The 13992-nt window shown below is 37.5% G+C and overlaps 1 protein-coding gene across 2 annotated transcripts in view; it reads right to left on the bottom strand.

Annotated features, from left to right (window-relative positions):
- The window catches only part of RTN1 (reticulon 1), a 358434-nt gene that overhangs the window by 44321 nt on the left and 300121 nt on the right, over positions 1–13992 (bottom strand). Inside the window, exon 1 of one of the 2 annotated variants that reach the window (XM_036736245.1) lies at positions 1893–2096. The exons of the other annotated variant lie outside the window; for it this stretch is intronic. Coding sequence (XP_036592140.1) covers positions 1893–1953 — 61 coding nt within the window. The 5' untranslated portion in view covers positions 1954–2096. Of the gene's footprint in view, positions 1–1892; positions 2097–13992 lie in introns of those variants that run through there. 2 annotated transcript variants of the gene reach the window in all.

The following is a 13992-nucleotide window of genomic DNA, read 5'->3' on the forward strand; positions in this document are numbered from 1 at the left end:
ACACATGGCTCAATTAAAACGATACCCTATAAAAGGCACACATATTTAACTATAATTTATAAATAGACATGTAAACAAATAGGGTCTTCTCAACCTTTGTTTTTCTCATCACAAATCATCTGGTGGATTGGACTGTTTTATTTTTAACTTTTTAACAAACAGATCATTTGGGGGCAAATCAGGGTATCAATTGTATTTGAACATCTAAATAATGTCCTGGATCCTGCAAGTGTGCAAATTCATATAAATAAATGTCTTTATTGGTTAGTGTCTACTCTCAGTAAGAAGTGGATGTCCAAATGCTACCTAAAACTGAGCCTACATGTCCAAAGGAAGCATGAGATTGAATTTAGCACTATGCACTGTTGGGAGTGTTCTGTTTGTTTATTTTTAGTTGATGAATAGATAACAAGACCAATTTTTAAAATTGCAAAATAGAGTATTACATGAAAGCTCCCAAGGTCCACAGTGAGTGTGTGCTGCTGGGGAAAAGTGGTATCACTTTCTAAAAACCTTTGCTCGTAGCAGTCACTAATGAGAGTCTGATCTCCTGGGGGTTATATTCTCAAAATCTGTTTACTGTTTACTTTGTAGCTGCTTGACTTCCTGATCCTACTCTCTGAATCTACAAAAAGATTCTTGTGTTTCACGCTGATCACTACAAAAAAAAAAAAAAAAAAAAAACAAAAAACAACCCACCACAAAAGAAAACTAACAATGCTTTTAATTCTGAAGATTTATGTTCACTTTTTCTTTGTTAAAGATGAAAGGATACAAAGGACCCGGGATTATTTTACAGACAAAAAGACTTTCTATTCTGTCCATGATGCAACATTATAATGGGAGGATAGCCAGCTATTTAAAAGCGGATGCTGTTAGAGTGTAATGTATGCTACAAATCATTCAGTCTAAGCCAAATATGCCTTCTTCACAACTGCTATTTTCAAATCCTAAAAGAGCTTTATCTGATCAACTCCCAAGATTATGGCAGGAGATGCATTTTTGCAATTAATCCTTTTCTCCTGGCAATCTCTTTCCTGAACAAGGTTAGGCAGAGAGTTTTCTAACAACAAAGGATGGATGAGTGTTAGCTGTGAAGTGTGAGGCTGAATAAAAATGGCTGAAAAGAAATCTAAGGGAAGCTAGAGGGTAGCCACACCCAGTTCTAATATAGACTGTTCTGAAAAAAATCCATTATGCCAGAGGGTAACCAGGACTGTGCATTGATTTTTTCTTAATTGTTCAACAGATGCTCCTCACACCATTGTATTTTATTAACAAATAGAAGCTATATGATTACCTCACTGGCAGACTGAAAAAAGTAGTGTTCAAGTGAACAATAATATATAGCTACGCCACAATCTTTTTCAGAATAGTGACAGCTATTCCCTAGTCCCAGTCTCTTTTGTTTGACCACAAACACATACCTTGGAATGGGTGTGTCCTTCCCTAAAAGGATACACTAGAGAGCCCTCTGAAATAGGACTTCTAGGAGATTTCGTTCTCTCAGTAGAAATAAATGTGGTATGCTACACTGCCAGGGGAAAGCATGTCAGTCAGAACCCAGCAGTAAACCCCAGAAATGGGTAAAGTTTAAACAAATGGTAGGTAAAAGACTAATGTTTCTATAAGGAGCTTCCAGGACAGGCAAAAAATGAGGCATCACATAACACACCCGAAAATGAAAATCAGACCACAAAAGGGAAAATCCAAAGACAATTTTGTGATGAAAGTAAACATTTACCACTCCAGTCAAAAGCTCTTGGTTATAAAAGCATGCAAATGTCCCACAGGTGAAACAATACAAAATGGATGGGGTCCTTTTATGAGATTCTCCCATGCAGGCTTCACCCTCGCATTGTAGGCATGCATTACTAGAATAAATTTAATACCCTGACATTTCCAGTTGCTCCATAGACAGTCCATCTTGGTAGAATCAGCACTGGCCTGCATCTTGGGGTGGCGAAGGAAGTCTCTCTGTTGCTTTCTGTCAGGGTACTTACTGTGCTACCACTTAGGCATTCCAAAGCATGAATAGGTTAGTGGGTATCACTGCTTCCTTGCACTGGCTACAGACTGATGCTGTAAGCAGAACAGGGAAAGGGGGAGGGAATATTGTAAGTGCTGCAGTCTTCACTGCAGCAAATCAGCATTGGGATGTGATTACCCTGGGGAGCTGTTGCCTATGAAAAAGGATGCAGTTGCCTTGCAAATTAATGCGTTTGTTGGGCAGCCCAGGTTTGTTCCACCCTGGAAATGGTTAACTGATCCTAACTGGGAAAGGCACAAAATCAAACTGGTATGAGAGGGAAGGGAGACCAAAGGCAAGGGGATGGGAGAGTGGAGGAGTGAGTCTGCTAGGTGTTTCTTATGATTAGCTTTATAGCTTTAAATATTAATATTCTAGAAATTTCTTAAGAATATGAAAAAATCCAGTCATTCCTGTGGCTTAAGTTGCAGTACATCACAATTTGATCTAATAATTTGTTATGTCTTAGTTTTCTAAAGCTTCATGAACACCTAAAATAAAACTATTCAACCTGCTCCCCCCCCTCAAAAAAAGCCTAATGAACACCAAAACAAATCTGAGGCAAAAGCCTCCCTAGTGAAATTAACATTCTTTAGTTCTTGGCCTGCTGAAGAACAGTATTGAATATACCTGGCATAGAGAGATTTTAGAAATAAATATTTTCGGATTTTTTTTTTGTTGTTGTTCAGTTGTTTCAGTTGTATCTGACAGTGACCCCTTTTGGGGGTTTTCTTGGCAAAGATACTGGAGTGGTTTGTCACTTCTTTCTCCAGCTTATATTATAATTAGGAAACAAAGGCAAACAGGGCTCAGTGACTTGCCCAGGCTCACACACCTAGTAAGTGTCTGAGGCCAGATTTGAAGTCAGGAAGATTCATCTTCCTGACTTCAGGCTTGACACTCTCCACTGTATCAGATTTTAGATTCAAGCAAAATAATTCTTTCACCCCCCAAAACTAAACAAATACAATGGGAATAAATTAGATAAATAACAAGCGAACCACGTATACAAGGAGAGAAATCGTCATTCAATAAGCCTCAGCTACTGATTCATTAAGTAATCTTCCAGCAGAGTGTAAGCTCCTTAGGTCAGAGACTTTCATTTTTTCTTTGTAGGCCCACTCCCTTATACAGTGCCTTGTACAGATAAGCACTTAATAAGTGTTTTTTAATTGAATTGATGAAAAGTTTGATAATTGATTGTACTGTCAGTTTGATACCAAGTAGAGATCCTGGAAGCAAATTACCGTCAACCTCTACCAGGTCACCAGTATAGTTCTGAGCTTGCCCTGGGGTTACAAGATGTTAGGGGTGGGGAGGTGAGAAAGACCACTTGGGAGATAGTTTGCTTCTAGAGCCTTTCAGAAGTTTAGGGCTTTTCAAGGATGTTTTGTAGCCTAGTTGATTACAAGAATCCCAGACTGAATGTCCATCCCAGAGTGAACTGAAATCTCTGAAAAGACTTGACTCGTATCTAGGCTTGGTATTTAAGCCAGGTTTGAACCAAAGTTGGGCACTTGACCCTCTGTCCTGGGTGCTTCAAACTATACTGGGTTCCTTAGACTTGGACCTACATTCCCATTACTGATTCCAAAACAAATCAACCTTCAGAGTAGGCTGATCAGTGTTCAATCTATATTTCCAAAGAAAAATATAAACAGATTAGATTTAATAAGGTAAACTACCAAAGTCTGTTTATTTCTTGGAAATAAACAGAATTCTGGAAACTGAAAGGGAAAAATGTTATTTCAATATTACAGGGATGTGAAAATACCTGAGATTATATTTTTGCAGTTTTTATAAGAAATAAATGAACCAAATAAAAATTAAATTAAGAAGTAAAACTGTTATTTTCTCCTATATATTGAAGCTGGTTGTAGAATAATGGCTCAGATTTCCAGCACTGCCTTGATCTCAACAAGCTTCTTCTTGTCACCAAGAAATGAATTATTCCTTGACAGCTGAAATGAGACCTAGAAGTCCTGACTATCCATTACAGACAGCCCTGAAAAGAAGAAACAAAGTGACCCACTTTTCATGCCTACTAATTAAAAGCTATTATCCCTCTCTTACATAGTTCTCATAGTTCTTCATTGATCTCTCTTTCAACTACAAGGATCTCTGTCTATTCTGGATTATTTCTAATTTGTCTACTCTCTTCCTGTCTACTTCATCTGCTTTTGGCCTCCTTCATTTGATTTTGCCATCCTAGACCAAGAGTGGTGACCCACATTGTGTAATTTGAGGAGGCCTACTAAAAAAAAATCCCTTCCCCCAAAGAATCACTGTCATGGTGCCCAATATTTCAGCAATCGAGATCAAACATTGTGCAGTATTAGAAGTACCCAGGTAAAAATGCAATTGTCCCAGAAGGATATAACGCCTTAATCTATAATCTAAGAAAGGAAGATTAGGAAGAAAGGAATATTAACTCTCAGGGTGAAGTAGTTTATCAGATTTTCTAATAAGCCCTGATAGAATGGAACCTGCACCAGAAACGGATACATTTTTCTTGTGGAGAAAGAGAGTGTGGTGGGTATAAAAAGAAGAATGGCAATTTAGATAGATTTGCTACATGGAGCACTGATCTATAAGGCAGATCTGGATAGGTACCCTTGCAATGGAGTGCCCTGAGTAGTTGAGAGGGCTCATCAGAAGATAGGAAGCCTTGTGGGGAAGGATGTGAAGGATACAGAAAGCTTGTTCTGCCTCTTAACTCTGCTCAGATGTCATTACTTCTCTGGCTCTCAGTAGAGGAACACTCAAAAAAATTCTGCTGAGACCTGGCCTGTCTTGACCATGGTACTTCCCTCAGAGATGTTCTTTATAACTTCCTTTCCCATACCCCTATGAGATCTTTTTTTTCCCCTCTCTTCAGTTGTCTTCAAAGAACTAACCACCTTCCCATTCCTGACATACATATCCTACACGAGCAATGGACTCTGGGCAAAAATACAAACTGAGCAGATCTCAGGATTGCACATTAATGATCTTTATAAAGAACATATACTTTTAAAAAAAATAACCTTTGTTTATCTATGTCTTTTTTTCCCTCTTAGAACATAAATTATCCTAAAGAAGGACTCAGCCAGAATGATTTGGTATCACATCTTAGAGAGCCTTGGGCCTGAGGATGCTTAAGCAATATTACCTGATGATTTCATATCTCACTAGAACTGTTTCCTCACCTGTAATCACAGAGGGATACTGTCAGAAGTAACAAATGTATTATTATGAAACATTTTCCAAATTATACTGCTCCCAAAAAGTTGTCAAGGGCTTCTTTAAAAAATTAGATTTCAAAAAAGTATATGACAGTCCAATAATATTTGGAGATTCGGTTAAAAAAGGAAAAGAATGTTAACTGATCATTTAGCTCTCTTGCTATAGAGTCGAGACAGTGTAATATATTGGAAAGCATGATCAACTTGAAGTCGTAGGATCTGTGTTCAAATTTTGGTTCTGCTACTTACTTTGGCTTAGTCACTTCATTTTGGGTCTCAGTTGATTCATATATAAAATAAGACAGTTGGAACCAAAGGTCCCTTAAAATTTAATGTCCTATGTTGGTTGGAAAGCACTAAATGAAAGTGGGTGTGGAAAGATAAATATCAGTGATCGCTGTTTATTCAACTTCATGAACCCATTTGGGATTTTCTTGGCAAAGATTCTGGAGTGATTTGTCACTTCCTTATCCAGCTCATTTTAGAGATGAGTAAACTGAGGGAAACAGGGTAAAGTGACTTGCCCAGGGTCACCAGCCAGTAAGTGTCTGAGGCTGGATTTGAGTTCCTGGGCCAGAACTCTATCCACTGTGCCACCTGATTGTTTCCATCCCCACTTTTAGGGAAATTCTGGAAGTGTATGGGGTATAACATTAGTAGGCACTTAGCAGTTTAATATTAGTACTGGTGTCATATACTTAACAGCAAATAGTGCCAGCAGTCAACTTTAGCCCTGAATAGTAGGCATCAACAGCATTAACAGGTCTGGCATTGATTACTAATCAATGCTAATACCAATCTGATGCCAGAGTAGACACTGCTGAATTACCTGACAATAGGACATTCCTTACAGAAAATGGAATTGAATTTTCTGCCATACTGCAACTTATTCTTTCTTTAGTTCTTATGATTTACCATCCCCCAAACCCAACTTAATATTGTCCTAGTGAGCGTGTGTGTGTGTGCGTGCGTGCGTGTGTGTGTGTGTGTGTGTGCGCACGCTTGGTGTCACAGAGAATCAGCACACCAGTTTCCAGAGCTATAACTATTGGGTTAGCAAAATTATACTGGCAAATCAGAAGTTATCCCATTTTGCTCTGAGACAGCACTGAAGAAAGGGCTCCAGTTTGTTACCAGAGGAGCCTGGAATGCTGAAAGTACACAGCCTTTCAGATAAAACTTTTCAAGGTCCACCTGCAGTCAGTAAAAGTCTAATGACAATCTCAAAATATAACTTAAGTAATCCACTATTTCAATAGAAACATAGTTCTCTGTGGCCCATGCTTAGTTAAACTGACATGGTATGCCATTCTATTTTCTGTGATGAAAGTACTGCTACAGCATCCACTATAAAGCATTAGATTTGTATGAGCATTAATTAGTTCCCATGCTTGATATTCAGGTTACATTCATTTCTTTAATTTTCAGAATGAAAGGATTAATTAGTATGTAGCTAGTGGGTTTTTTTTATTGTTATTGTGTGACTAGTTGTTTTGTTTGTTTTCCCTAAGCATAAGAATGAAAGTTTCAACATTGCAATGCTAGAACAGTATAAAAATAAAAGACCAATATAGTTGGAATAACTTTGTATAATATGCATCTCTTGATTTAGTCAATCAACAAACATCTATTAAGTTCCTACTATGTTCTACGCTAGGTGGTGGAGTGGATAGAGTGCTAGGTCTGAGTCAGGAAGACTCATTTTCCTTATTACAAATCTGGCTTCAGACACTTATTGACTGCCTCAGTTTCCCCATCTGTAAAATGAGCTGAAGAAGGAAGTGGCAAATCACTTTGGTACCTTTACCAAGAAAACCCCAAATGAGGTCATGAAGAAATGGACACGAATGAAACAAGTGAACGCTACACTTCAGGAACTCTGTTAAGTCCTGGTGAAAGACAAAAAGGAATTAGCCCCTGCCTTCAAGGAGCTTAGGTGTGAAATATAAGGAGATACTAATTACTAAATACAAACAGATACTTATTTTAGTATCTAGTAAGTACTAATAAGTAGATACTAAAATAAGAAGATATTAGATTTGTACAAAATTAATACAAGGCTTCAATACTCTCCAGATTTTCTCTGTCACACCCCAGAAACTTCTTTATCCCAGAAGCTCACTCCAGCCCTAGGATTATACATAGGAAGGCATGTATACATATAAATAAACACAAAACACACAAGAATAAATACAAATTCATTTAGGAAAACACCAGGGGCTTAGGGGTTAATCGGGGGTTACAGTGGATCTGTAAAGTCCCCGTAGGGGAGAGAAAGAAGCTAGGAATTCCAAGTCAGCAATATAGTTTTGTATATAGAGTGGTCATCCATCCTACTAGGAACCCGACCAGCTCACCTAATCAGAGCTGACAAGTCTATACCTGAAGGTAATATAGCCACAGAATTTTTGTTCATCTAGACTTGCATTTCGTGACAGCATGTAATAGCCTGAAAATAGCTGGTAAACTTTACTGAGGAATCACATCAACTCTTGTAACCATCTACGAACAGTTTTCTTTTTTGTATTCAATGACATTAAACATATGGAATGAAGAAGAGAGAACCAAATGAGATAATTCATGTAAAGTGCTTTGCAAACCTCAAAGCACTAGATACATTTGAACTGCTGCTGCTGCTGCTAGATTACTGTTGGCTCCTTGAAGACAGGGATTATTTTTTGTTTTTTCTTTGCATCCCCAGTACTTAGCACATAGTAGGTACTTAATACATATTTTTTGACTAATTGCTATCAGTATTCTTATTTAAGAGCCAAGAATGCTTCCAAGGTAAAATTAGGCTAAAAGAGTTTTAAAATGCAGGTACCACTGATGGAATGGAGTGCAGGGGTAAGTGGAGACCTAAGTTGAATTTGGATCAAAGATGATGGTTGAACATGTAATTATAGGTCTGTATGGATTGTAGGTACAGGACTAGAGCCCACTAAAAGAGTTTTGAACCAGGCCAGTATTAGAGATAAGTGACCTGAGATCCCCATCAAGTCCTACTTCCAATTTTCGGTGTGAGGAAATAATGCCTGAAGGGACTGGATGATTCCATCCAGAGTCACAGTTGGCTGCTGCTTTCAATTCAACCTACACTAATATGAGCCAGGCACTATATTAGGAGCTGGAGATAAAAGACAAAAATGAAACTGTCCCTCCCCTCAAGAAGCTTACGTTCTACTCATGGAAAAGAGAGTGAGAAAATGAAATAGCAAATAAATACCAAGTAATTTATCAGGGGAGGGTATACTTGTGTTACTATTTACACAGAGGGATGTTTCGAACTTTCTGATGCTTCCAAGGAAACAGTGGTTCTTAATAGGACAGCACTTGGATGACTGAAGAATGAGGAGCCTGGAATAAGAGACACCATAGTAACGGAGAACTCTAGATCTGCTGGGCACTCAATAAAAGTTATTGGACCAATGACTAGGCTGTAACAGGGAGAGAAATGCTTGTTAATTGATTAAGATCAAGCTCTTCTAAAATTAAAAAAGATCAAGCTTTTTGTATGTTCTTTCTTTCTTTTACTTGATATAGATCCTTTATTACAGTGACAAGTGCTACCTCTACTTCCTTTTAAATTTTGTGACTAAAAAATATTCAATAAATTTATTTTGTGAACATATATTTATATTAAAATATAAATACATATGTTTCTTATATATCTATGTCTTTGGGGAATATTATAAATATATAGCTATATATGTGCTTGTATGTGTGCAGGCATGTGTCTATGTGCATGTGTATGTGTGTATATCACTACTGTAACAATTAATAAGCTTGGCTTATTAATCTCAAGCTATGTTTTTATCCTGACCCCCAAATAGATCATACAGCCTTTACAAACTTTGAAAATCTCTGCCTTAACAGAAGAGATACATTCCAAACTAATAAACACTTAATCAGTTTTTTAGTGTAAAGGTGCCTCGAACCATTTCCTTCATTGAAAGAATATTAATGAATACGATTCAGAAACCAGATCGAAAGCAATGATCTTGTTGAATGTTTAAAACCTAGAATATTAATTCAGTCACTAAATAAGTTTAAGTGCATATTATGTGCTAGGTAAAGATGAAAAGAACAGATCTTCCTCTTGAGGAACTAATATGCATATTGGCAAGTAATCCCTAACCCATAAGGAAGAAAATGTAAAAATAAATAAATAAAAAATGACCTTGCTGGCACAGGAGTTTTATGAGGCATCAATGCAAAAGCAAGTAAACAGATAAACAAGAATTAATAATCAAAGCTTCTCTGTTTAAGACCTAGACGTTCAAAGAGGACAAAGGAATATTTCTCTCCCAACTTGCCCAGGTGCTCTTCACTGGAGGGCACTGAGAAACTCTGAGGGTAAAAGAGATAAGAAGTTACTCAATTCAGAGAATGCTGTTTTCCAGGTATAGGTAAGACACTGGCTTGGCTGCGTCCAACTAGGTGAGTGGGTGGTAATGGTGATGGGAAGCTGCAGTTTGCACTTTTGCCAAAACGTTACTAAGAGTGTGACACTATAGGAAGACACATTAGCTTAGGAGAGAATGTTAGTTAACATTTTAAAAGATTCTCATCTAATGAGGAAAATTATTGGAGCAATAAACTAGTAAAGGAGAAAAAATATTATAGGTTCAAGTCTCTGATCGATATATTTCACCTAACTGCCAAGAGAGGCGGAAGACAGAACTATACTTATGAGCCAAATTTCCAGTTTTTTACTTCTTTTGCTAGGGAAAACACACTTGTAGCTTGTCCAAAAGGGTAGAAAATAACTTTTTCTTTTCCTCTTTCTATTGCCACCTGCAACTGGAAGCCTGGAAACAAGCATGATAATGATGGCCATGTGCAGCATGCAAAAAAGCAGAAAGCAAGGACAATATCTTTTTGTAGAGAGCCAAATGCTAACTAACCCCTAAAGTGTGTGCTGGTTTACCCTTCATGTCAGACCAGGGAAAGCTAGAGGTGTTAATGGTTCTAAATATGGGGAGGCCTACTTCCTGGTTAAGAAACCACTCCATGCTTTCTTTGAATGTCAGAGTTGCATTTGTGCTTATGTAATTGTACCAGATTTAGATTTAGTGTCCAGAAGTTTGTCCTCTCAGAGTAGTCTTGCTTTCTCTTTTGGTGCAGAAGTGTGTGCCCACAACAACCTGGCATATGGCAGGATGAAATTGAATCATGCATCCTTAAAATGATAGAGGCTCTGCAGCAAATGACAGTGATGAACTATAAAGAAAGGAGATTTGGGGAGTATAGCCCAAGGAGCCATTGAAAAGAAGAAAGTTCCCATATATACCTGAATATTTATAGAAGCATCTTTTATAGTAGAAAAGAACTGAAAATGAGGTAGATGCTTATTGACTGGGGAGTGGCTGAACATGTAATGGAATTACTACTGTGCTGTAAGAAGTGTTGGAGATGATGGATGACTACAAGAGAAGCATGGAAAGAACTATTTGAACTGATACAGGGAGAAACAAGCAGGGTCAAAGATACACAATGACTACAAAAATGGCTACTTAATGCAAAATATATGTATATATATATATATATATATATATATGTAACAATAAAAAACAACTGAAAATGAATGTTGAACAATTACAAAGAATAAGCATAGCTCTGAAGAAGGTATTAAAAGACAAACTCTTTTGTAAATATGGGAGATCCACAAATATGGGACATCACATGTATTTTCATACTTGTCATGTATTTTATTGATTTTTTTCCTCCTCCCTTTCTTTCTTTGAAATATTCTTTGCTATATAGGATGACTCTCTGGGAGAGGAAGAGAGAACAATACTGAGAGAAATTTAGGTGATGGAAAAATAGAAATAGTAAAAAAAAATTAAGAGTATAAGATCCTGAGTAATGTTACTAAAAGGCATCATCATCATAGGACTCAAAAAATTTGGAGTGATGGGTTAGAATAATGTTAAAAAAGTATATGATTCCACTACTGCCTCATTAGTTATAACAGTTCAGGTGGAACAGAGAGAAAGGATCCTGGCATTTGAAGAACATACCTGCAGAGAGGGGAAACTGGTTAAGCATTTCCCAAAACATGCTTTCTCCATCATCACACAAGAACCACAAAACTAGAGGAACAGTGAGGATTTTAAATAGAGAGAGTTGAAGTATACCAACTCAGTGAGGTCTTGACAGATTTTCCAGTGCAGTGAACTCAGCTAGAGCCAAAGAATATGTTGAATTTTTAAAAGCATTTATGAAGCTGTGTAGTAAGACACTGTTAAAACTGCAAGAGGAGGTAGACTTTGAGGTCATGTGACTAACAAGATATTGGACTAGACACTTTCCCCAGATACCTCTAACATTAGATTCTCTCTCTCTCCATCCCAGCAAAATAAGAATTATGTGACAGATGTAAACCACTTATAGCTGAATCAACAGGATAAAACCCAGAATACCCTGACAAGGTAAAATCTAACACCAGAGAATGTTAATAATATTTAAAGCGCTCAGTAAGCATCTTTACCCCGCCAGCCTCTATGCTCCTGGGAGGAGCACATGAACCAATACAAACCTACCCACTGACTGGCCCATGACCACATGGTAATCCCTCTTGCTGCAGGCAGAGACTTGGTCTATACACTTCACCCTAAATGCTATCTCTACAATCTTCAGTCAATGGCACTGGCAGAAACTTATTCTAGCTTGACACTTGAAGTGTATGAGGGGAAGGACAGCCTGCTGCTTTAGATCTGGGGAGGGGTCTAGATTAGGAACTCTCAAGGATGAAAAGATTCTATCTAGAACACTTTCCCTATCCTCAAAAATCTTTCAAAAAGCACCTGACACTGATCCAGTTCATCCAGAGAAGCAAAAGACTAGAGACAATGAAAAAAGTAAGTCAGGGAGCTGGGATCAGTGGCCGTACTTTGCCTAAAATTATTTTGTAGAGCTAGAAAAAGTAACAACAAAATTCATCTGGAAGAACAAAAGGTCCAGAATATCAAGGGAATTAATGAAAAGAAATGCTAGGGAAGGTGGCCTAGCCATACCAGATCTTAAATTGTATTATAAAGCAGCAATCATCAAAACTACTTGGTACTGGCTAAGAAATAGAGTGGTGTATCAGTGGAATAGGTTAGGTTCACAAGGCACAGTGGTCAATGACCACAGTCATCTACTGTTTGATAAGCCCAAAGACTCCAGCTTCTGGGATAATAAATTACAATTTGACAAAAACTGCTGGGAAAACTGGAAAATAGTATGGCAGAAACTGGGCATAAACCAATATCTTACACCTTATACCAACATAAAGTCAAAATGGGTTCACAATTTAGATATAAAGGCTAATACTATAAGCAATCTGGGAGAGCAAGGAATAGTTTACCTGTCAGATTTATGGAGAAGGGAGGAATTTATGACCAAACAAGAGATAGAGAGAATTACAAAATGCAAAATGGATAATTTTGATTACATTAAATTGAAAAGGTTTTGTATAAACAAAGCCAATGCAACCAAGATTAGGAGGGAATCATAAAATCGAGAAAGAATTTTTATAACCAGTGTCTCTGATAAAGGCCTTATTTCTAAAATATTCAGAGAACTGACTCAAACTTATAAGAATATAAGTCAGGCAGTTTCAGAGGAAGAAATTAAAGATATCTATCTATAGGTATATGAAAAAAATGCTCTAAATCACTACTGATTACAGAAATGCAAATCAAAACAACTCTTAGGTACCACATCTCTCCTGTCAGATTGGCTAACATGACAAAACAGGAAAATGATAAATGCTGGAGAAGATGTGGGAAAATTGGAACACTAATGCATTGTTGGTGGAGTTGTGAGCTGATCCAACCATTCTGAAGAGCAGTTTGGAACTCTGCCCAAATTATAAAAATGTGCATACCCTTTGACCTAGCAATACCACTTCTAGGGTTGTATCCCAAAGAGATCATACAAGAGGTAAAAGGACCCATTTGTACAAAAATATTTATAGCAGCTCTTTTTGTGGTGGCAGAGAATTGGAAATCAAGGGGATGCCTATCAATTGGGGAATGGCTAAACAAGTTGTGGCATATGAATGTAATGGAATACTATTGTGCTATATAAGAAATGAGGAGCAGATGGACTTCATAATAACATGGAAAGACTTATATGATCTGATGCTGAGTGAAGAGAGGAGAACCAGGAGAACATTATACACGATTACAGACCCATGGTGTCTATGATGACTAACTTTGATAGACTGGGCTCTTCTCAGCAGTGCGAGGTTCTAAGACAACTCCAAAAGACTCATGATGAAAAAGCGATTCATATCCAGAGAAAGAATTAAGGAGTCTGAATGCAGATTGAAGCAAACTGTTTTGTTTTTGTTTTTGTTTCTTCTTTCTAGTAGTTCATTCCATTGGTTATAGTTCTTCTTTACAACTTGACTATTGTGAAAATATGTTTAGTGTGAAGGTATATGTAGAATTGATATCAGATTGCATGCTGTCTTGTGTGGGGAGGGGAGAGGAGAGAGAGGTGGAGAAAATTTGAAACTCAAAAACTTACAGAACTGAATGCTGTAAGCTAAAAATAAATAAATAAATTTAAAAGGAAAAAAAAAAGAAAGGGGACTGAAATATAGTGAGGGCAAACCCTGGAGCTCCAGAGGCTACTAAGGGCAAGGACTGAGGCCAGTGACACCTAAATCCCCCACTGTGGAGGAACCTAGGGCAGTTTTTCAGGCCAACTCTAGCAGTGCACATACTATCAAAAGTGGAAGAG

Source organism: Trichosurus vulpecula, chromosome 8 (assembly GCF_011100635.1).
Source record: "Trichosurus vulpecula isolate mTriVul1 chromosome 8, mTriVul1.pri, whole genome shotgun sequence".
Taxonomy (NCBI): domain Eukaryota; kingdom Metazoa; phylum Chordata; class Mammalia; order Diprotodontia; family Phalangeridae; genus Trichosurus; species Trichosurus vulpecula.